We start from the raw sequence: 25,837 nt of genomic DNA, 5'->3' as shown, positions 1-25,837 counted from the left end.
TTCATGAAGGGATTCAACATATGGCGTTGAATAAGGCCCCAGGGCCTGACCAGCTACCTTTTGAATTCTATAAAATACTACAAGATTCTATTTTACCAGTTTTACAAGATCTGTTTATTGAATACTACATAAAATAAAAAATCTTCATCTTATTTTGTCTCTTCTTTAAAAACACTTATACTTAAAAAGGACAAAGATCCAGAGTCGTTGGATGCGTATAGACCTATCTTACTATTAAACAACAACTACAAGTTATTAACAGCTATAGTGGCTAATAGAATTAAATTTATGTTGGACCCGCTTATACATACAGACCAATCCAGAATTATGTCAGGAAGGGACCCCACAAAAAATATGCGAAGAGTGCTTACAGTTCTTGAACATATATGGTGTAATAAGCATAAATCAGGGGAGAATAAAGATGCAGCAATAATTACAATTGACGCGGAAAAAGCCTTTGATGCTATTACATGGGATCACCTATTGACCTCTATAGAGAAATTTGGTTTAAGAGGGCATTTTAAAGAATTTGTACAAATGATCTATACTAAGCCAACTTCGAGGCTCTTAATTAACGGGCAATATTCCCCCATGATTACTATCTCCAAAGGCACGAGACAAGGCTGCCCTTTATCTCCCTTACTTTTTAATCTTGCAATTGAGCCATTAGCAACCAGTTTAAGGAAAGATTTAGAAGGCATCTTCTCGGGAGGAAGGAAAGTAGTAATATCACTTTATGCAGATGACTTATTAGTATTTATGGAAAACACTCGGAAGAATATTCCTATTCTATTAGATATTATACATCAATATATATATATATATATATATATATATATATATATATATATATATATATATATATATATATATATATATTTTTTTTTTTTTTTTGGATATAGGATTAATCTTTCCAAGTCTGAAATACTTTGGCTACACAAAAATGCAAGTAGTAGACCCTCTACTCCATTTAAAGAGGTAGAAGAACAGATTGAATATCTAGGTATTATTCTAAGTAAAAATCCAGCCAGTTGGTATGAGTTAAATTATAAAAAAGTATGGGCATCTGCAGCAAGAGATTTACATAATTACAAGGCCTTACCCCTCGGAATCTAAGCAAAAATTAATTTGGTGAAGATGATCCTCCTCCCCAAAATATTATATCTGTGTCAAAACTTACCACTTTTTATTAAAGAGAAAGATCTTAAGAAATTCCATTCACACTATTTACAGTTTTTTTGGAAAGGGGGGAAAGCACGTATAGCACTTAAAAAAATTAATGCATAAAAAAGAATATGGTGGGCTTGGATTCCCAAATATTAAACTATATAATAGGGCATTTATGGTTAAGATAGCCTGTGACTGGTTAGTAGAAAAAGATCTAATGTCATACTCACAACTAGAATACAATTTGATAAGACCATTCTTATTAAAAGGTCTATTACATCTTAATCTCAAAAACATACCCAAAGAGGTGGCTAGAAAGAAAACAGTTTATAATGTAATTAGTTTCTTGGATTCAATATAATAAGGAACTTGAATCAATAACCAGGTGTCAGGCTACCTCACTATACGAGGAAATCCAGATTTTGTACCCGGATTAAAACAAAATATCTTTAAGAAATGTGAGCAAAAGGGTTTAAAGTATGTAGTGCAATTAATAGATTCAGACTTGCAGACAATTAAAACTTTTCAGGCACTGACACAGGAGTTTGTTCTATCTCCCAAAGAATTTTATGCTTATTTACAAATTAGACATTTCTTCTACAAGTTAAAAGAAGCACATGGGGTTAATTGGTCATTGGGAGTATTAGATATCTGCTTTAAGGCATATCAAGCAGGGTTGACTCCAGTATAAATATGGTACAATCTAATAATGCAGAAAACGGGACAAAATAATTTAGAGAGGATTAAGGATAATTGGAACAAAGACTTCAGAGAGATTTCAGCTAAAGAGATCACTTTGAGTATCAGAGAGTGCATAAGGCTTATAGCTGAATTAGCTGGGAGGAATTGCATGTGAAAATTCTCTATAGGTCATATATGACTCCAGCAATTATGTTAAAGTGGTCTAAACAAAATAGGATGAGTTGCTCCAGATCTAATTTTCCAGAGGCAGATATCAACCACTGTTTTTGGTCTTGCCCCAAAATACAAAAATTCTGGAGTAGACTTAATTTTTGGATTAATAGATTTTTGGAAAGGAAATGTATGCTAGAATCTCAGTATATATTTTTTCTCCATCCCAATATAAATGACATGGAAAATATAGCCCTAATTAATACGGCAATTTTGATGGGACGTAATGTCATATTGAAGTCTTGGAAATCTAAATATAGTCCTATGATTAAAGAATTTACTAATAAAATAATGATACAGATACATTTAGAACAGTTCAATGTAAATATATCACAGGAGAAAAGAGTGGCTTCTTTTTTTCAGAAATGGTTTAAAGTAATATTGACTTTCCCAATTAGGGTTCAAAAAAAGATAATCTATCGTTTTAGGAAATCTGATTATTTTAGTATGGCACTCTTAACTGGGGACTTTCCAGATTCCTGGGGAAATTGAGGGATGAGGCTAGAGGGATGAGAGGAGTGGATATATTGTATATTGTTCTGTTTTCTGTCTTTTTTTCCCCTGTTATGGTGTTTTATTATTTTAAAGCCTTTCGAGAAGCTAGATAAAAGCTATATCTAGTTTGGGATAGATACAGTATGGTTGGATTTAAAATAGATGGGAACTGACATGTTAAGAAAAAGATAGCCCACCCTTGACCTAGACGAAACTAACAACGTCATTTTTTTCTTTTCTCCCCCCCCCCCTCCCTACTGGGATTAGCCATCATTCCTAGTATAGCATCTCTAGTGTATTTGTTTTTGGAATGTTGTAAGAAGAATTGCATAATTCAAAAACTATCTAAATATATTTTTATTTTTATTGAAAAAAGGAAAAGCAATAACAAAGTGAAATTGTTTAAAATGTGTTAGGTTTGATCTCTGTTATGTTATATTTTCTAACATAGTCCTGCGTGGTGCAAATTACGAACTTTGTATATCTTTCACTCTGTTATAGAATAAATAAATATTTTTTTTTTAAAAAAGTCCTATATGATGGCCTCTGCAGTGATCCATCATGTCGCCAGTGATTATGGTCCTCTATGACAGCTTTGGTGGTCCTCCATGTCGGTGGCTTTCACAGTCCTTTATGGCGGTGGATGCCGTGGTCCTCCATCTCTATTGCTGGATGCTCTCTTCATGCTGTCCAGCAACACACTCAATTTTTTTTGTCAGTTTCCCCTTTTCATAGAGGTGTACTAACAATTCTATTGATAGTTTTTGTAAAGCTTTAAAATCAGCCAATAGAAAGAATGAAAATGAAAAATATATGTTGTTTATTGCTGTTGTTTCTGCTGTTTTTCTGTCTTTGCATTTTTTTGTATTTTAGCTGTTTTTGTATTTGTTTATTATTGTATAGTTAGATTAAAGGGACAGTAAATGCAAAAAATAACGTTACATAATACTGCAAATAGTGCAGAATTATGTAACATTATTAGCGACAGGTTTAAAATCTAAAGATTTGAAAGATTTTACCTCTGAAAGTTGAACTTACCTGCTCTTCTCTCCAGGATCTTCTGAGTGTGTCTGCTCTTTCAAAAGCACTTCAAGGGTGTGCTGTCTAATCACAGTGCGCCCAATCTCGCTATTGAACTGAATGTAGCGCGCTCCCGCTCTGGTCGCTAAGATAATGTTACACATTTAGCACTGTTGATGAGATTTGTCTGGGACACCCTCTGAAAGGGGCTGGGAAAACAAAAGGATCAGACACTCCCCTCCCCCCTTCCCTGCATATGAAAAAAAAGATAATATAAACAGGAGCCAACAGGAGTCTGTAAACTCATGTATACATCTGACACTGTGGGGCTTGGTTAGGAGTATGAAAATCAGCACCATGTTCTTAAAAAATAAGCAAAACTATACATTTTTATAAAAACACGTCCAGATGGGCTATATAAATGGATCATCTACAAAACGGTTATGCAAAGAAAAATCTAGTGTACAATGTCCCTTTAAGGAGTTAGTAGTGTAGAGAGGTTAGGTTGCGTTGGGGGGTCATGGCATTTTAAGAGTTAATAGTGTAGGGCTGCTTAGTGTTTAATGGGTTGTTCTTTTTATATTAAAAGAATAAAGACTAAATAAATGTATTAATGCCTTATATTATTACATTTTTTCTTTATTCTTTTAATTCTTGTAGGCTGCAGTTTGTACATGTGTGATATGTGTAAAAGGTATCATTTACATTACATTTATTTTAAAGGGATATTCTGGTCATAATTTAAATGCACATAGATGAATTACATCTTTGAATAGAAACACATTTGCAATATACATGTTTTGGCAAAAATGCTTCTAGCAAAAGCTATTACTGTTTTAGTGTTGGTATTTTTCTGTGCATGTGCCTGTGAAGCATAGTTAGATATTCTCAGTGCACCAGCATTTTAAATACTACAGCTGCTCACAGCACCAGTGGGGCTTGAATCATGTCAGTAATTAACAAATAAAGTCATTATCAGGTGGTACAAGCACATTATGCTCTCTGAGCAAGTGCTGTGTTTAAGCTGCTGGTGCACATTAAATATCTAAAAACACATTTGAAACCACTATAGCTTTCATTAGAAGCATTTTTGATAATACATATATATTACAAAAATTATTCTATTCAAAAATTAAATGCATCCATGTGGATTCTAATTTTGGCTGGAATGTCCCTTTAATTGTAGGTGGTGATACTGCTTTGAATACTTTGCCAGCATCGCCACCCACTGAGATGTATAGTAAGATGCCTCTCGGTGAGGCTGTCTTCAGACACTGATTTCAGAGGTTTTTAAGATTTCTCGTTCCCTAGATGGATCCCTTTTGAATATATCGCCACATTGCGGCAGTTTTGATCTTCAGGGCTGATGTGAGAACATCTAAGCTCCAAGATGGAGGCAACTGTCAATTTGAAGAGAACTTCAGGCACCGGAGAAAAAGCAATAGCATAGAAAGTAATTATAGTTGCGCACGGAAGTTACGGTCTGTTTAAGTGCTCACAATATATATTGAAACACTATGTCCTACTGCACAATAAGCACTTCATGTTTAATTCTTGTTTCTCATAGACAAATACAACTTGTTGGGTAATAAACTAGTTTACTGCTCATGTCTGTACAGCTAAATAATAGGACTTCTGAATCTATTACTGGCAAAAAATATTTTCTACCTATTAAGTTAGTGTACTTTGCACCTTTTAAAATAAATGAAAACTTGTGTTCCATTGACAAGGACATTTAACACCTCTTGCTATTGTGTAAGTAACTTGTACTTGTTCCAAACTCCCTAGAGAGGACACAAAGCAATTTCTGTGACCTAAGTTTTATTCTTCAAAATACTGCATATTAAATGGTAGGTTTAAGCAATTTGCAGTATTTTGAAGAAAATACTTTGCTTTCTCGCCCCTCTAGGGAGCGAGACACAAATGCAAACTGCATTTAATCTAATTTTAACTCTTTGGGGCATATCTATCAAGCTCCGTACGGAGCTTGAAGCCCCGTGTTTCTGGCGAGCCAGCAGGCTCGCCAGAAACACCAGTTATGAAGCAGCAGTCTAAAGACCGCTGCTCCATAACCTGTCCGCCCGCTCTGAGGAGGAGAACAGACATCTCTGGAAATCAACTCTATCGAGTACGATCAGGTTGATTGACACCCCCTGCTGGCGGCAAATTTGCAGTGGGCGGCATTGCACCAGCAGCTCACAAGAGCTGCTGGTGCAATGCTGAATACAGAGAGCGTATTGCTCTCCGCATTCAGTGAGGTCTGTCGGACCTGATCCGCACTGTCGGATCAGGTCCGACATACCTTTGTTAAATAGGCCCCTTTGGGGTCAATTTAACAAGTGCCAGGGGGACATGATTTGCTGTAGTGAATCATGTCCACCCGACATAACTAAATGCAGACAGCATACACTGTTGGCATTTAACAATGCACAAGCATTTGTTGTGAAATGCTTGTGCAATGAAGCCCCCTGCACATTTGCGGGCAATCAGCCGCTAGCAGACGGTGTCAATCATCCAGATCGGATTGGATTGGGATAATTTCAGTCCACCACCTAAAATGAGAAGTTAAGGAGCAGCGTTTACGGCGTTTCAGGCTGCTTGTTAAATCTACCCCCAAGTCTTTAATGTGCTAAGAAATTTTTTTTAGATGTAATAATGATGAGGAAAAAAGGAGGGCAAAAAAGAATAAATGTCACTAGTAACTATAAACAGGTTACTAAAAGCCTAACCTGTAATTAATATTAAGTGCAAATCAATGCAATGTAATGTGAAACTGGTTCTATCACTTGTAGAAATGGGTTGTACTTTACAGAAACATTAAACACTCTCTGGCCTAGATTTGGAGTTCGACGGTAAAAGGGCTGTTAACGCTCCGCGGGCTTTTTTCTGGCCGCACCATAAATTTAACTCTGGTATCGAGAGTTAAAACAAATGCTGCGTTAGGCTCCAAAAAAGGAGCGTAGAGCATTTTTACCGCAAATGCAACTCTCGATACCAGAGTTGCTTACGGACGCGGCCGGCCTCAAAAACGTGCTCGTGCACGATTCTCCCATAGGAAACAATGGGACTGTTTGAGCTGAAAAAAAACCTAACACCTGCAAAAAAGCAGCGTTCAGCTCCTAACGCAGCCCCATTGATTCCTATGGGGAAACACTTCCTACGTCTGCACCTAACACCCTAACATGTACCCCGAGTCTAAACACCCCTAACCTTACACTTATTAACCCCTAATCTGCCGCCCCCGCTATCGCTGACCCCCGCATATTTTTTTTAACCCCTAATCTGCCGCTCCGTAAACCGCCGCAACCTACGTTATCCCTATGTACCCCTAATCTGCTGCCCTAACATCGCCGACCCCTATGTTATATTTATTAACCCCTAATCTGCCCCCCACAACGTCGCCGACACCTACCTACACTTATTAACCCCTAATCTGCCGAGCGGACCTGAGCGCTACTATAATAAAGTTATTAACCCCTAATCCGCCTCACTAACCCTATCATAAATAGTATTAACCCCTAATCTGCCCTCCCTAACATCGCCGACACCTACCTTCAATTATTAACCCCTAAACTTCCGATCGGAGCTCACCGCTATTCTAATAAATGTATTAACCCCTAAAGCTAAGTCTAACCCTAACACTAACACCCCCCTAAGTTAAATATAATTTTTATCTAACGAAATAAATTAACTCTTATTAAATAACTTATTCCTATTTAAAGCTAAATACTTACCTGTAAAATAAATCCTAATATAGCTACAATATAAATTATAATTATATTATAGCTATTTTAGGATTAATATTTATTTTACAGGCAACTTTGTAATTATTTTAACCAGGTACAATAGCTATTAAATAGTTAAGAACTATTTAATAGTTACCTAGTTAAAATAATAACAAAATTACCTGTAAAATAAATCCTACCCTAAGATATAATTAAACCTAACACTACCCTATCAATAAAATAATTAAATAAACTACCTACAATTACCTACAATTAACCTAACACTACACTATCAATAAATTAATTAAACACAATTGCTACAAATAAATACAATTAAATAAACTAGCTAAAGTACAAAAAATAAAAAAGAACTAAGTTACAGAAAATAAAAAAATATTTACAAACATAATAAAAATATTACAACAATTTTAAACTAATTACACCTACTCTAAGCCCCCTAATAAAATAACAAAGCCCCCCAAAATGAAAAATTCCCTACCCTATTCTAAATTAAAAAAGTTACAAGCTCTTTTACCTTACCAGCCCTGAACAGGGCCCTTTGCGGGGCATGCCCCAAGAATTTCAGCTCTTTTGCCTGTAAAAAAAAACATACAATACCCCCCCCCAACATTACAACCCACCACCCACATACCCCTAATCTAACCCAAACCCCCCTTAAATAAACCTAACACTAATCCCCTGAAGATCTTCCTACCTTGTCTTCACCATCCAGGTATCACCGATCCGTCCTGGCTCCAAGATCTTCATCCAACCCAAGCGGGGGTTGGCGATCCATAATCCGGTGCTCCAAAGTCTTCCTCCTATCAGCCAATCAGATTGAGCTCGCATTCTATTGGCTGTTCCGATCAGCCAATAGAATGCGAGCTCAATCTGATTGGCTGATTGGATCGGCCAATCGGATTGAACTAGATTCTGATTGGCTGATTCCATCAGCCAATCAGAAAATTCCTACCTTAATTCCGATTGGCTGATAGAATCCTATCAGCCAATCGGAATTCGAGGGACGCCATCTTGGATGACGTCCCTTAAAGGAGCAGTCATTAGTCGGGAGACATCGGAAGAAGAGGATGGATCCGCGTCGCCTGCTTCAAGATGGACCCGCTCCGCACCGGATGGAAGAAGATCGAAGATGCCGCTTGGAGAAGATGTTTGCCGGTCCGGATGTCCTCTTCTTGCCGGATAGGAGGAAGACTTTGGAGCACCGGATTATGGATCGCCAACCCCCGCTTGGGTTGGATGAAGATCTTGGAGCCAGGACGGATCAGTGATACCTGGATGGTGAAGACAAGGTAGGAAGATCTTCAGGGGATTAGTGTTAGGTTTATTTAAGGGGGGTTTGGGTTAGATTAGGGGTATGTGGGTGGTGGGTTGTAATGTTGGGGGGGGGTATTGTATGTTTTTTTTTACAGGCAAAAGAGCTGAAATTCTTGGGGCATGCCCCGCAAAGGGCCCTGTTCAGGACTGGTAAGGTAAAAGAGCTTGTAACTTTTTTAATTTAGAATAGGGTAGGGAATTTTTTATTTTGGGGGGCTTTGTTATTTTATTAGGGGGCTTAGAGTAGGTGTAATTAGTTTAAAATTGTTGTAATATTTTTATTATGTTTGTAAATATTTTTTTATTTTCTGTAACTTAGTTCTTTTTTATTTTTTGTACTTTAGCTAGTTTATTTAATTGTATTTATTTGTAGCAATTGTGTTTAATTAATTTATTGATAGTGTAGTGTTAGGTTAATTGTAGGTAATTGTAGGTAGTTTATTTAATTATTTTATTGATAGGGTAGTGTTAGGTTTAATTATATCTTAGGGTAGGATTTATTTTACAGGTAATTTTGTTATTATTTTAACTAGGTAACTATTAAATAGTTCTTAACTATTTAATAGCTATTGTACCTGGTTAAAATAATTACAAAGTTGCCTGTAAAATAAATATTAATCCTAAAATAGCTATAATATAATTATAATTTATATTGTAGCTATATTAGGATTTATTTTACAGGTAAGTATTTAGCTTTAAATAGGAATAAGTTATTTAATAAGAGTTAATTTATTTCGTTAGATAAAAATTATATTTAACTTAGGGGGGTGTTAGTGTTAGGGTTAGACTTAGCTTTAGGGGTTAATCCATTTATTAGAATAGCGGTGAGCTCCGATCGGAAGTTTAGGGGTTAATAATTGAAGTTAGGTGTCGGCGATGTTAGGGAGGGCAGATTAGGGGTTAATACTATTTATGATAGGGTTAGTGAGGCGGGTTAGGGGTTAATAACTTTATTATAGTAGCGCTCAGGTCCGCTCGGCAGATTAGGGGTTAATAAGTGTAGGCAGGTGTCGGCGACGTTGAGGGGGGCAGATTAGGGGTTAATAAATATAATATAGGGGTCGGCGGTGTTAGGGGTAGCAGATTAGGGGTACATAGGGATAACGTAGGTGGCGGCGATTTGCGGTCGGTGGATTAGGGGTTAATTATTTTAAGTAGCTTGCGGCGACGTTGTGGGGGGCAGGTTAGGGGTTAATAAATATAATACAGGGGTCGGCGGGGTTAGGGGCAGCAGATTAGGGGTACATAAGTATAACGTAGGTGGCGGTCGGCAGATTAGGGGTTAAAAATTTTAATCGAGTGGCGGCGATGTGGGGGGAGCTCGGTTTAGGGGTACATAGGTAGTTTATGGGTGTTAGTGTACTTTAGGGTACAGTAGTTAAGAGCTTTATGAACCGGCGTTAGCCAGAAAGCTCTTAACTCCTGCTATTTTCAGGCGGCTGGAATCTTGTCGTTAGAGCTCTAACGCTCACTGCAGAAACGACTCTAAATACCAGTGTTAGAAAGATCCCATTGAAAAGATAGGCTACGCAAATGGCGTAGGGGGATCTGCGGTATGGAAAAGTCGCGGCTGAAAAGTGAGCGTTAGACCCTTTAATCACTGACTCCAAATACCAGCGGGCGCCCAAAACCAGCGTTAGGAGCCTCTAACGCTGGTTTTGACGGCTACCGCCGAACTCTAAATCTAGGCCTCTGTTTTTTAGATAAACATTCAAACGTTCCCAAGAAAGGTCTGAAAAAAAATTCTGTAATCTAAGTTTTAAAAATGTTACAGCAGGTTGTCTAAACCATCTAGAGGTTTTGTTAGAGCCAGAGGGTTCAGAATTTGCCTGTCTAGGGAGGGTGGGATAAAACTAAATATTATACTAAAGCAAGAGGTGTTTACTGTCCCTTTAACAGCAGTTTCCATCCTTGTAAACAAATGATCTAAATACATAAGGGCATATTTATCAAGCTCCGTCGGAAACAAAAGTTATGAAGCAGTGGTCTAAAGACCACTGCTCCATAACTTTTTCTGCCTGCTCTGAGGCCGCGGACAGAAATACGATTGGGTTGATTGACACCCCCTACTAGCGGCCGATTGGCTGTGAATCTGCAGGGGGCGGCATTGCACCAGCAGTTCACAAGAACTGCTGGTGCAATGATAAATGCCGACAGCGTATGCTGTCGGCATTTATCGATGTGCGGTGGACATGATCGTACATTGATAAATATGCCCCATAGAGCTAGATTACGAGTGGAGAGCAATATTGCGTACGCAAGCACAATATTTGTGCTCCACTCAGTAATACCAGCGCACGTAAATGTGTGCTGGTATTACAAGTATGGTGAAATGTGAACATGACATTGCATTTGCATTGCCGGAAAACTTGCGCTCACGAGAGCCCGCTTCCATAGGCTTCAATAGAAGTCTCGTTTTAAAGTTAATAGACACGGCAAACCACCTAGCGCAAGGGGCAAATTGTGCAGCATTGTGCAGCAATAAATATATATGAATATATACATATATATTTATGTGTTTATACAGTATGTATATATGCACATATTAACACAAATATATATGTATATAAGCATATATATATATTTATAGTGAAAACACAGTCCCCTTTGACCTCAATGTAAAGGCACATTAGGTGCCCACATCCCCTCACTTTAAACCCTTCTAACTGCTTCGTGCAGTTGTTTACAAAAATAAAAAAGCTCATATTTATTTTTAATTGCTAAGTATTGTAATCTTTATTTTGGGGGCAATTGGGGAGTTTTTTATTTTTAATTGCACTAAACACAAAGTGAAACCGCAAGCTCCCAGGAGCATTAGCCCGCCACTTTTAATGGCTGGTTATTTAACGTGCACCCATAAACTGGCAAATTTGTACCCTTTTGGGCGCTCGTTAGGATAGCGCTCCACTCGTAATCTAGGCCATAATTGGCTTGAAATCATGTGTTTAAAGCTGTTTCACTTTACATGTTATCATTCAAAACATTCATGTATTTGTGCGCATGACTCTTCATTTTTAGCCAGCCATGCTATTACCACACTGGTTTTCAAACCTGTCCTTTATACCTCCCTAACAGGCCAGTGAAATAATCAGCTGATTAGTAAACGTGGTTATTTTTCCTGCTCTCATCCAAGGTAATCCTGAAAATATGTCCTGTTAAGGAGGCCTGGAGACAGATTTGAAAACCATTGCATTAGCAGCTACCTGTTCAATAACTTCTTATAGCAACAAGAAGCAGTTTTCAACCAGTGGTAATTATAGGGCTGCTAGCATTATTTATTCCTGCAGCACTTCCACATCTTGAATGAACCAACAAGGAGAGAGGGAACAAATAGATATATTTTATAGTCTAAAACCAACCCAGCTTTCAACCAGGGTACCTAGACAATTGTTTAAGTGTGACCTAGGCCAGTATTATAGATGAATCTAACTTTGGAAGTTAAACTAAAACATGCATGTATTTGATTCTTGCTTATCTTATATGCAGTAAGTGGCAAAAAAAACTAACACCCTTAATTACACACAATCCCGATCATGTTTACTCAAGTGCACTTACCCGACATTAAATATTATTATTTCACATTCCATTGTTCTTCACATAGAATATATATATATGATAGTTTTTTTGGTAATATATATATATATATACCCCTATGTGAAAATATTTACAGTAAATAGTTAAACACTTTATTAAATATGAATATTGCATAAATAATTCTACATGTTTTCAGCTACTTGACTGCAAAGGGCTCCAATTCACTTACATGCATACAGTACATCCCCAATTTGAAAAAGTTGGGACAGTATGGAAAATGCAAAAAAGAAAGAGTAAACAACAAAAAGAGTTATTTGAAAATTCAATTTACCCTGTACTATAATGAAAACACATTATTAAAACATTATTTGATGTTTTACTTTGTGAATGTAAAGTATTTTTTAAAATATACATTCATTTAATATCTGATGACTGCAACACACTCCAAAAAAGCTGGGACAGTCAACTGTTTACCACTGTGTAACATCACCTTTTCTTTTAATAATACTTATTAAGCATTTGGGCACTGAAGATACCAGTTGGTTAAGTTTAGCTAGTACCTGCACTCACTGCTTACGCAACCATGCACTTGTAATCCGGGCATAATATGGTTTGGCGTTGTCCTGCTGGAAAATCCAGGGACGTCCCTGGAAAAGATGACGTCCTGATAGCAGGACATGTTGCTCCAAAATGTATACATATCTTTCTTTATTAATGGTGCCCTCAAAGATGTGCAAGTTACCCATGACATGGGCAGTGACACACCCCCATACCATGACAGATGCTGGCTTTTGGACCTGATGCTGATAACAGCTTGGATGGTCATTTTCCTCTTTGGCCGGAGAACACGACGGCTGTTTTTTCAAAAACTATTTGAAATGTTGACTCGTCAGACCACAAACCATGATTCCACTTTGCTACTGTCCATCTCAGATGAGACAGAGCCCAGAGAAGTTGGCGGCAGTGTTGATGTACAGGGAGTGCAGAATTATTAGGCAAATGAGTATTTTGACCACATCATCCTCTTTATGCATGTTGTCTTACTCCAAGCTGTATAGGCTCGAAAGCCTACTACCAATTAAGCATATTAGGTGATGTGCATCTCTGTAATGAGAAGGGGTGTGGTCTAATGACATCAACGCCCTATATCAGGTGTGCATAATTATTAGGCAACTTCCTTTCCTTTGGCAAAATGGGTCAAAAGAAGGACTTGACAGGCTCAGAAAAGTCAAAAATAGTGAGATATCTCGCAGAGGGATGCAGCACTCTTAAAATTGCAAAGCTTCTGAAGCGTGATCATCGAACAATCAAGCGTTTCATTCAAAATAGTCAACAGGGTCGCAAGAAGCATGTGGAAAAACCAAGGCGCAAAATAACTGCCCATGAACTGAGAAAAGTCAAGCGTGCAGCTGCCAAGATGCCACTTGCCACCAGTTTGGCCATATTTCAGAGCTGCAACATCACTGGAGTGCCCAAAAGCACAAGGTGTGCAATACTCAGAGACATGGCCAAGGTAAGAAAGGCTGAAAGACGACCACCACTGAACAAGACACACAAGCTGAAACGTCAAGACTGGGCCAAGAAATATCTCAAGACTGATTTTTCTAAGGTTTTATGGACTGATGAAATGAGAGTGAGTCTTGATGGGCCAGATGGATGGGCCCGTGGCTGGATTGGTAAAGGGCAGAGAGCTCCAGTCCAACTCAGACGCCAGCAAGGTGGAGGTGGAGTACTGGTTTGGGCTGGTATCATCAAAGATGAGCTTGTGGGGCCTTTTCGGGTTGAGGATGGAGTCAAGCTCAACTCCCAGTCCTACTGCCAGTTTCTGGAAGACACCTTCTTCAAGCAGTGGTACAGGAAGAAGTCTGCATCCTTCAAGAAAAACATGATTTTCATGCAGGACAATGTTCCATCACACGCGTCCAAGTACTCCACAGCGTGGCTGGCAAGAAAGGGTATAAAAGAAGAAAATCTAATGACATGGCCTCCTTGTTCACCTGATCTGAACCCCATTGAGAACCTGTGGTCCATCATCAAATGTGAGATTTACAAGGAGGGAAAACAGTACACCTCTCTGAACAGTGTCTGGGAGGCTGTGGTTGCTGCTGCATGCAATGTTGATGGTGAACAGATCAAAACACTGACAGAATCCATGGATGGCAGGCTTTTGAGTGTCCTTGCAAAGAAAGGTGGCTATATTAGTCACTGATTTGTTTTTGTTTTGTTTTTGAATGTCAGAAATGTATATTTGTGAATGTTGAGATGTTATATTGGTTTCACTGGTAAAAATAAATAATTCAAATGGGTATATATTTGTTTTTGTTAAGTTGCCTAATAATTATGCACAGTAATAGTCACCTGCACACACAGATATCCCCCTAAAATAGCTATAACTAAAAACAAACTAAAAACTACTTCCAAAACTATTCAGCTTTGATATTAATGAGTTTTTTGGGTTCATTGAGAACATGGTTGTTGTTCAATAATAAAATTAATCCTCAAAAATACAACTTGCCTAATAATTCTGCACTCCCTGTATGGCTTCTGCTTTGCATAGTAAAGCCTTAACTTGCATGTTTGGATGCAGCAGCAAATGGTGTTGACTGACAAAGGTTTACCAAGGCATTCCTGAGCCCATGTCAGAATATCCATTACAGACTAATGATGGTTTTTGAGACAGTGACGTCTGAGGGATCGTAGATCACACGCATTCAGAAGTGGTTTTTGGCCCTGCCCTTTACGCACCAAGATTTGATCAGATTCCTTGGGGGCGATTTATCATGGCCTGAATGGGGCCAAATACCAGTTTCCACGCGAGCATTTAGGCTTGCCAGAAACAGGAGTTAAGAAGAAGTGTCTGGCGTATCATATCAGATAAATCGGCCCCTTGAATGTTTTAATTATATTGTGCACTGTAAAAAGGTCAAATGCAAAAAATCCTACCGATTTGTCTTTGGGGAATGTTGTTCTCAAAGAGTTGGATTATTCGCTGACACATCTGTTGACAGATTGGTGAACCTCGACCCATCCTTGCTCTTGAAGGACTAGACATTTTTGGAAGCTACTTATATACTATGAATACACAATTGCCTCACCTGTTTCACATCACCTTCTTATTTCAACTTGTCACATTGCTATTAATCCTAAATTTCCCCTGTCCCAACCTTTTTGGAATGTGTTGCAATCATCAGATTTTAAATGAGCGTATATTTTAAAAAATACTTTAGATTCACAAAGTAAAACATCAAATAATGTGTGAATAATATGTTTTCAATTAAATTTTCGAATATTTTTTTAAATAATTTTTATTAGACAGTTTTATTATGACTGTAACTGTACTTTTAAATGTGTTTTGACTCGCTTAACAGTAACCAGAGCTCTGAAGTCACACTATCCTGACGTGGGTTAAATTCAATTGCGCTCAAGCAAACACATTTACTTTCAACTTGTAATACACGTGCTACTTTCGGCGCTCACACAACAGCACGCCACTCATAATCTAGCCCCTGAATGGAAAAAGTCCAATCTATTGAAACTCGTGGACATGCCAGGGACTTTTATGTCCCTTTGAGAAGTTATTTGTTTTTTTAATGGCACAAACAGTATTATTTGGCACTTCTATGTTTCATATGTAAGAAATGAATACCTTCTATGTTTAGTTGATTTATTTTTGCATACAGGAATCATGTTACAGTCACATATCAATGTTTTGATTTTTTTTGGTCACCAAATACAAAAATAACATCTGAAAAAAAGTGACATAAAAGAAGCTGACATTGATTACTTAAAGCTGTTCCAAATAGGTTGACTGCTTCCCCTCTTCAAGCCATAATATCAATGAGACACTTGGGATGAATTCAGTGCCTCAGATAGGGAAATCTAATTCCACTGATCTAATCTTTTAACTCTGCAATCAATCCTGCTACATTGAGGCTCTTTTGTCTTGAAGGATGAAGACAGCTTGAAATGAAAGTTTATTCATATTTTAATATCAAAGAAGACTTCTGTGATGGCTGCAATATGTCACTAAACTTTCAATATAAACCTCATCATTGCATAAAATCTTTGACATAAAAAATAGACAGGCTGCTGTTGTAAATTGATGGTGTATTTTGCAATTTTCCTTATATTTTTGCAGGGGAAATTATTACTTATTCATACAAACATTTACAAATGCAGTAGATGGGGTTTCCCATTAATTAACTACATTCCGACTTTTTTGTTTTGTTTATTTAGCGTTTCAATACATTAGAAGTATGATTTTTTTATTAGAATAACCTATCAACCAAGTCTAAACATTTTTCAAACAATTTAGCCTCTTCTCTGCTGCACTTGTTTTTTAATTGTCAAACTCCACCGTTGATTTGACATTTTTTAGGAGCCAATCTGGACTTCCTTCTGGGGATAACAAGGCTAGCTACAGTCACTATGTTAGTAAACAAATGTATTGTTTTGCAGTAGTTCTTTGCTAAAGCCAATAAGTAAAATATATGTTGTTGGTCTACGAGTGAGAAGTCTTCATTTCCAACTTGAGAGTTATAAAACACAACATTTTCAGAATTAAATGACATGAAAAGGGTTAAAAAAAATAATAACTGTATATACACTAAGCAGGAGTCAACGCATACAACTACACTCTCCTTTCTAGTAAGGTTGGCAGTTACCATAGTGGGATAATATATATAATATTGTACCATTAGATTTCTGCCAAATACTGTAATATAATAAATGTCACTAGTCGACCTAGCACTTAAATCTTCTCACTTGTTGATGAGTTTTAGCCGTCACTCTCTGACTTGTCTTCACCTGAGAGTAATTTCAATTCCAGTTCTACATCTGAGTACCCCCTGATATATTACATTTCTAAAGGTTTCTCCATGTCCCACACAAGCCTACCCTCCATACCAGATATAGGCTAAGTTAAGTGGCAATACCCATCTACCAAGCTGACATTGTCCAGCTCGAATCTAGTTACCATATATGTATTTGCAAGTAACTTTAATAAACAAGCTTTACCCTTATTATAACTTCAGCAAGGTTAACTTGCCCAGCAGACATCAGAGCGTCCAAAAGTGACCGTATATTCCATTAGAGTTCCTCCTCCGAGTCACTTAAGTTTATATGGGCCCATGAGTGGCCCCTGAAGTATTGGAGGTGCATTTATCTCGTTAATAAAATAAGGTTTCATTCTTTTCTGTTCATTAGAACTACGGTTGTTAGTATTATCTTGATTTCTGGAAATCACATAGTAATGTGTATTGTAATTTATAATTTTGTACTTGCATGTATCTTCAAAACAAATATTGATGTACTCATTGTATATGCTATTGAACACATTTTGTTATATCTTTGAACAACCTCAATAAAAATTATTTAAAATAAATAAATAAATAAATAATAACTGTAAACTGCAAAGTTGTCTAACTATGCTTAACTAGTTATTTTATATTACAATCTTAAAATGCTTCCTGTCTCTTTAAGCCAGTGTTTCTCAAATTTAGTCTTCGGGACCTTTAACAGACCAGATATTAATTATACCTTAACTAGAGCACAGGTAAAATAATCAGCTCACACATCAGCTGATTATTTCACCTCTGCTCTAGATAAGATATATGGAAAAGTTGGCCTGTTAAAAGGACAGTCAATGCCAAAATTGTTATTGTTTAAAAAGATAGATAATGCCTTTACTACCCATTCCCCAGCTTTTCACAACCAACATTGTTATATTAATATACTTTAAAACATTTAAACCTCTACATTTCTGCCGGTTTTCCACTATAGACACCCTCTTAATCACATGCTTTTGTATTTGCTTTTCACAACAGGAGACTGCTAGTTCATGTGGGCCATATAGATTACATTGTGCTCACACCCGTGGGTTGTGGAAGACACTGCACTAATTGGCTAAAATGCAAGTCAATAGATAACAAATAGCCATGTGATCGGCCTGTCAAAGAAATATTAGATACAAGGTAATCACAGAGGTAAAAAGTATATTAAAATAACTGCGTTGGTTATTTAAAACTGGGAAATCAGTAATAAAGGGATTATCTATTTTTTTTAAACAATAACATTTTTGGAGTTGTCTGTCCCTTTAAGTGTCCTGGGGACAGGAGCTGGGAAACACTGCTTTAAAGGGACACTGAACCCAAATTTTTCCTTTCATGATTCAGATAGAGCATGCACAGCACTGGTTTATAGGTGTTGTCCAATCAGCAAGGACAACACAGGTTGTTCACCAAAAATGGGCCGGCATCTAAACTTACATTCTTGCTTTTCAAATAAACATTCCAAGAGAATGAAGAAAAAATGATAATAGGAGTAAATTAGAAAGTTGCTTAAAATTGCATGCTCTATCTGAATCACAAAAGAAAAAATTTGGGTACAGTGTCCCTTTAAGCCATATACATTTGGCATGCAATAGCCAGTATATCCATGTACTGTTATGTTCTCTTTTTATTTGGACTTTTTTTTTTTTTTTTTGCAGTGGCTTCCTTAGGCACATATAGCAGCAATATATACACAGGAAAAGAAAATATGGCAGCTAATTGATTCAGTATTGATGATCATTGTCTAATGTGTCTCAATCTGTTTTTTTCCCACTACACCATCAATTTGTGACATGTGTGCAATTAACAATTTATATTATTTTGCATAATTTTATAATTAACATTTTTAAAATGTCAAAATACTTCATTGCAATCATAATTGAACATTCAGATTATATTTTAGCTGTGTACATGTTTTATGGGGATTTTAGCTGTATTTTAAGTATTTATTAAAACATAAAATGATTGTGTTCATTAACATATGAGCTGAGTAAAAGCCAATGAATTGGTGAGTATATACAGTTAAAACCAATAGAAATCCACACGAGAGCCAGGTTTACTGATGGATTATAAAAAACAAAAAATGATCACTGGCACTATATATGTACTATTATGAAATATAGAAACAAGATGGATGCTGTAGTAACACTACTTGGTAAAATCTCCACAAAAATGTAATAATTAAAGGGCCATAATACCCAAATGTTTAAACACTTGAAAGTGATGCAGCATAGCTGTAAAAAGCTGATTAGAAAATATCACCTGAACATCTCTATGTAAAAAAGAAAGATATTTTACCTCAAAAGTTCCTCAGTAGCCACCTCCCATTGTAAAGGATTTCTAAGCAGCATTTTAGTGTGTTTGTCCTGGGACATCTGAAGGGACTAGCATCGTGCACTCTCATATTATTTCACCAATCAGGTAAAGGAAGCTTACTATGAAATCTCATGAGAGTTAAGTCAAATCTCATGAGATCACAGTAAGAGTTCATGACCTCAGAACTGCTGATGCTGATTGGCTGCTGTTCATTTCTTCATTTTTTTTTAATTTTTTTACCTGCAGCTGGGAGCAGCTGAGTATAACTTTTTACACAGAACTTACTCTGCTGAGCTGAGGAGATTGTGAGGTAAAATATCTTCCTTTTTTACATAGAGATGCTCAGGTGCTATTTTCCTGTCAGCTTTTTACAGTTATACTGCATCAGTTTCAAGTGATTTAGCATATGAGTATTATGTCCCTTTAAGGAAAAAGGAGGTAGATGATTTGCACAATTCTACCACTAAAATTATTATTTTAATGTACTACATTAAAACCATAGTTAAAATACTCTAGGAGCTCAAAGTCATACACTATTTTAAAAGATGAAGAGGAAAAGGCTAATGTTACTGCAACTCACTTCCCTCAGATTCCTGGCTAATGACTGGAATCTCAGCATCAGGTGGGGGTGAAGACAACAGTTAAAGAAGGCTAAAAGAAAAAACAAGTGCATTTCGGCACCAATTGCCTTTCTCAATGGTAAATTTAGTCAAGCTTAACTAAATTATGGGCAAAATGCATTTGTAGTAACTTTAATTAAAAAAAAGGAAATTTATGCTTACCTGATAAATTTATTTCTTTTACGATATGACGAGTCCACGGATTTCATCCTTACTTGTGGGATTAAACATCCTGCTAGCAGGAAGTGGCAAAGAGCACCACAGCAGAGCTGTATATATAGCTCCTCCCTTCCCCTCCCCCTCCAGTTATTCGACCGAAGTTAGGAAGAAAAAGGAAAAGTCAAAGGTGCAGAGGTGACTGAAGTTTAATAAAAATAAGTACATACCTGTCAAAAAAATGACAGGGTGGGCCGTGGACTCGTCATATCGTAAAATAAATAAATTTATCAGGTAAGCATAAATTTCCTTTTCTTTTACAAGATATGACGAGTCCACGGATTTCATCCTTACTTCTGGGATACAATATCAAAGCTACAGGACACGGATGAAAGGGAGGGACAAGACAGGAACCTAAACGGAAGGCACCACTGCTTGAAGAACCTTTCTCCCAAAAACAGCTTCAGAAGAAGCAAAAGTATCAAATTTGTCAAATCTGGAGAAAGTGTGAAGAGAAGACCAAGTTGCAGCCTTGCAAATCTGTTCAACAGAAGCATCGTTTTTAAATGCCCATGAGGAAGCCACAGCCCTAGTAGAATGAGCCGTAATTCTTTCAGGAGGCTGCTGTCGAGCAGTCTCATGCCAGACGGATGATACTCTTCAGCCAAAAAGAAAGAGAGGTAGCCGTAGCTTTCTGGCCCCTACGCTTTCCAGAAAACACAATGAATAATGAAGATGATTGACGGAATTCCTTAGTCACCTGCAAGTAAAACTTCAGGGCATGGACCACGTCCAAGTTATGCAACAGACGCTCCTTCTTAGAAGAAGGATTAGGACATAATGAAGGAACAACAATTTGCTGATTAATATTCTTATTTGAAACACCCTTAGGAAGGAACCCAGGTTTGGTACGTAAAACCACCTTATCAGAATGGAAGATAAGATAAGGCGAGTCACATTGTAATGCTGAAAGCTCAGAAACTCTACAAGCAGAAGAAATAGCAACCAAAAATAAAACTTTCCAAGATAACAACTTAATATCTATGGAATGCATGGGTTCAAATGGAACCCCTTGAAGAACATTAAGAACTAAATTCAAACTCCAGGGTGGAGCAATTGGTCTAAACACAGGCTTGATTCTGGTCAGAGCCTGACAAAAAGACTGAACATCTGGAACATCTGCCAAATGTTTGTGTAGTAAAATTGACAAAGCAGAGATTTGTCCCTTGAATGAACTTGCTGATAACCCTTTCTCCAATCCTCCCAGAATCCTGGGAATCCTAACTCTACTCCATGAGTAGCCCTTGGATTTGCACCAATAAAGATATTTGCGCCATATATTATGGTAGATCTTTCTAGTAACAGGCTTACGTGCCTGAATCAAAGTATCAATGACTGAATCAGAGAACCCCCGCTTAGATAAAATCAAGCGTTCAATCTTCAAGCAGTCAGCTGCAGAGAAACTAGATTTGGATGATGGAAGGGTCCCTGAATGAGAAGGTCCTGCCTCAATAAAAGCTTCCACGGCAGCAGAGAGGACATGTCCACTAGATCGGCATACCAAGTCCTGCGAGGCCACGCAGGCGTGATTAGAATTACTGAAGCCCTCTCCTGTTTGATCCGAGCAATCACCCAGGGAAGGAGAGCAAACGGTGGAAACACATAAGCTAGGTTCAACGACCAAGGCACTGCCAAGGCTTCTATCAGTTTGGCCTGAGGATCCCTTGACCTGGATCCGTATCTTGGAAGCTTGCCATTCTGACGAGACGCCATCAGATCCAATTCCAGTCTGCCCCATCTGAGGATCAGAGTGGCAAAGACCTCCGGATGAAACGTCTGTCTGCTTAAAAAGTCCGCCTCCCAGTTGTCCACTCCTGGGATGTAGATTGCTGACAGATAATAAGAGTGAGTTTCCGCCCACCAAATAATCTTTGATACTTCTGTTATCGCTAAGGAACTCCTTGTTCCTCCCTGATGATTGATGTAAGCCACAGTCATGATGTTGTCCAACTGAAAGTGGATGTATTTGGCTGAAGCCAACTGAGGCCACGCCTGAAGCGTATTGAATATTGCTCTCAATTCCAGAATATTGATTGGAAGAAGAGATTCCGGCTGAGTCCACACACCCTGAGCCTTCAGAGAATTCCAGACTGCACCCCAGCCTAGTAGGCTGGCGTCCGTTGTCACTATCACCCATGAGGGTCTGCGGAAGCACGTCCCTTGGGACAGATGATCCGGCAACAACCACCAAAGAAGAGAGTCTCTTGTCTCCTGATCCAGATCTATCTGAGGAGACAAATTTGCATAATCTCCATTCCACTGCCTGAGCATGCTCAGTTGTAGTGGTCTGAGATGAAAATGAGCAAACGGAATGATGTCCATTGCCGCCACCATCAATCCAATTACCTCCATGCACTGAGCCACTGATGGCCGAGGATTGGACTGAAGATCTCGGCATGTATTCAGAATCTTTAACTTTCTGACCTCCGTCAAGAAAATTTTCATAGCTATGGAATCTATTAGAGTTCCCAAAAAGGGAACCTTTGTCTGTGGAATTAATGAACTCTTTTCTAGATTCACCTTCCACCCGTGAGTCCTCAGAAAGGACAGAACCATGTTTGTATGAGACTTTGTTAGATGGTAAGACGATGCCTGGATCAGAATATCATCCAGATAAGGCGCCACTGCAATGCCCCACGGTCTGAGAACTGCTAGAAGTGACCCTAGAACCTTTGTGAAGATCCTGGGTGCTGTGGCCAACCCAAAGGGAAGAGCCACAAACTGAAAATGTTTGTCTATAAAGGAAAACCTTAGGAACTGGTGATGATCCTTGTGGATAGGAATATGAAGATATGCATCCTTCAAGTCCATGGTAGTCATATATTGACCCTCCTGGATCAATGGCATAATTGTACGAATAGTCTCCATCTTGAAGGATGGGACTCTGAGAAACTTGTTTAGACTTTTTAGATCTAAAATGGGTCGAAACCTGCCCTCTTTTTTGGGGACCACGAAAAGATTCTTGGAACGGGACGAATTACTCCCATAGTAGAGAGGTCTTTAACACAATGTAAGAATGCCTCTCTTTTTATCTGGTCTACAGACAATCGTGAACAAATAAACCTCCCCCTTGGGAGAGAATCTTTGAATTCCAGATGATACCCTTGGGACACGATTTCCAGTGTCCAAGGATCCTGCACATCTCTTACCCAAGCCTGGGCAAAGAGAGAAGTCTGCCCTCTACTAGATCCGGTCCCAGATCAGGGGCCACCCCTTCATGCTGTCTTTGTAGCAGCAGCGGGCTTCTTGGGTTGTTTAACCTTGTTCAAAGCCTGGTTGGGTCTCCAGACGGACTTTGCCTGAGCAAAATTCCCTTCCTGCTTGGCGGAAGAAGAGGAAGATGAGGTGACTCCTTTAAAATTCCGAAAGGAACGAAAATTATTTTTTTTACCCCTCAGTTTAGCAGTTCTATCCTGAGGTAGGAGATGACCCTTACCTCCCGTAATGTCAGAAATGATTTCTTTCAAGTCAGGCCCGAATAGGGTTTTTCCTTTGAAAGGAATAGCCAAAAGCTTTGACTTAGATGACACATCAGCAGACCAAGATTTTAACCATAAAGCTCTACGCACTAAAATGGTAAATCCAGCATTTTTAGCCGCCAAATTGGCAATCTGAAAGGCAGCATCCGTGATAAAAGAATTAGCCAGCTTAAGATCCTTAATTCTATCTAAAATATCCTCTAAAGGAGTCTCAGTCTTAAGAGACTCTTCTTAGGCATCAAACCAGAAGGCCGCCGCAGTGGTAACTGGTACCATGCAGGCCGTCGGTTGTAACAGGAAACCCTGATGAATAAACAATTTCTTTAGAAGACCCTCCATTTTCTTATCCATAGGGTCTTTGAAAGCACAACTGTCCTCAATAGGAATAGTTGTACGCTTAGCCAGGGTAGATATAGCTCCCTCCACCTTAGGGAGCGTTTGACAAGAGTCCCGAACAGTGTCAGATATGGGATACATTTTCTTAAAATTAGGAGAAGGTGAGAACGGTATACCCGGTCTGTCCCATTCCCTCTTGATAATCTCCGAAATTCTCTTAGGAACCGGAAAAACATTAGTGTAAGCAGGTACCTCTAAGTATTTGTCCATTTTACACAATTTTTCTGGTGATATCACAATAGAGTCACAGTCATCCAGAGTCGCTAAAACCTCCCGAAATAACAGGCGGAGGTGTTCAAGCTTAAATCTAAAGGACATGACGTCCGAATCTGTCTGAGGCAACACACTTCCCGAATCAGAAAATTCCCCTTCAGACAGAAGTTCCCTGACCCCCAAATCAGATCCCTGTGAGGGTACATCGGAAATAGCCAACAAAGCATCAGAGGACTCAGTATTCACATTGACTTCTGTCCTACTGCGTTTGCCCTGTAACGCTGGCAACTTAGATAAAAAAAATCTGTAAGGGTAGTTGACATAACTGCAGCCATATCCTGCAAGGTAAATGAATTAGACGCGGTTGAAGAACCCGGCGTCGCTTGGGTGGGCATTAAAGCTTGTGATGCTTGGGGAGAATTTGACGGCATACCCTGATTCTCCTCAGACTGAGAATCATCCTTAGACACACTTTCCTTAAATAAAATCTGCTCTTTACATTGTAAGGCCCTTTCAGTACATGAGGGACAAAAAGTAAGAGGGGGTTCCACAGTGGCATCTAAACACATAGAACAAGTAGATTCCTCAAGGTCAGACATGTTAAACAGACTAGCAAGAGCAATAATAGTTGTTCTTTACTTGATTGAAGAATCTAAACTAACACCTCACTTTACCTCTTCCTATCACTAACACAGACAAAGAGAATGACTGGAGGGGGAGGGTAAGGGAGGAGCTATATATACAGCTCTGCTGTGGTGCTCTTTGCCACTTCCTGCTAGCAGGAGGTTTAATCCCACAAGTAAGGATGAAATCCATTGACTCGTCATATCTTGTAAAAGAAATTATATTTAAAATAACAGTGAAAATTATAAGGAGTGGGGTAATTCTAAAGAGTGAGATGTTGAAAGATGCATTTCTAAATCATGGTTTTTATCCAAGGTGACTTAAGACCCTCATCATATTGACAAATGGGAAATTTGGTATTTTTTAGAAACCCAGCAGCCTAAAGAATTTGCATTTTGATTACATATGTTGAGAGCTTTAGCAGTATTTTTCTTTTTTTATAAGCAGTTTATGGCTGGTTTTACAGAAGTCACATAAACATAGATGGCTATGGAATTTTACGAAAATAGTGACAAACAATTTAAGAAGCTGGGGACTTAGTCAGAAAGGCTTGGGGTGGAGTTGTGTATGTTTCATAGGCAGAGTCAAGGCAGGCAGAAATATTGTTGTGGGTGTCTGTGGGTGGGGATAGTGTATTGTGCATGGTCCCAGGGCATAATAAGGCATTCCAAGGTTGTGGCTAGGAAGCAGGGGAAAGAGGTGAAAGCAGCAATATTTACCTTCCCCATCAGCCACACAGCATGAAGGGGGCGCAAGTTTAAATATTATGGTAATTTTGTAACCATGCAAACCTACATAGAAACACTACTAGAGTTGGCCCTGGTAGAAATATAACTTGGAACCATGAATTTCTGAAGTTGGCTTCCTAACCCGCTGACCCAGCTCTTCAACTCACTTGATAGACCTGAAGAAACAGACACTGTAAGATAAAAAATCAAATTAAATGAAAATGTTTT

At 38.3% G+C, this 25,837-nt stretch overlaps 1 protein-coding gene across 3 annotated transcripts in view; it reads right to left on the bottom strand.

Moving 5' to 3' along the window:
* The window catches only part of LOC128650021 (UPF0462 protein C4orf33 homolog), a 240,790-nt gene that overhangs the window by 21,680 nt on the left and 193,273 nt on the right, over positions 1 to 25,837 (bottom strand). For 2 of the 3 annotated variants that reach the window (XM_053703663.1, XM_053703665.1), the window contains exon 6: positions 25,777 to 25,800. The exons of the other annotated variant lie outside the window; for it this stretch is intronic. In XM_053703663.1, coding sequence (XP_053559638.1) covers positions 25,777 to 25,800 — 24 coding nt within the window. The remainder of the gene's footprint in view (positions 1 to 25,776; positions 25,801 to 25,837) is intronic. 3 annotated transcript variants of the gene reach the window in all.

This window comes from Bombina bombina, chromosome 2 (genome assembly GCF_027579735.1).
Source record: "Bombina bombina isolate aBomBom1 chromosome 2, aBomBom1.pri, whole genome shotgun sequence".
In the NCBI taxonomy this organism is placed as follows: domain Eukaryota; kingdom Metazoa; phylum Chordata; class Amphibia; order Anura; family Bombinatoridae; genus Bombina; species Bombina bombina.
Note: the sequence above shows the minus strand (reverse complement) of the source record. Positions and strands in the feature narration are given on the sequence as shown.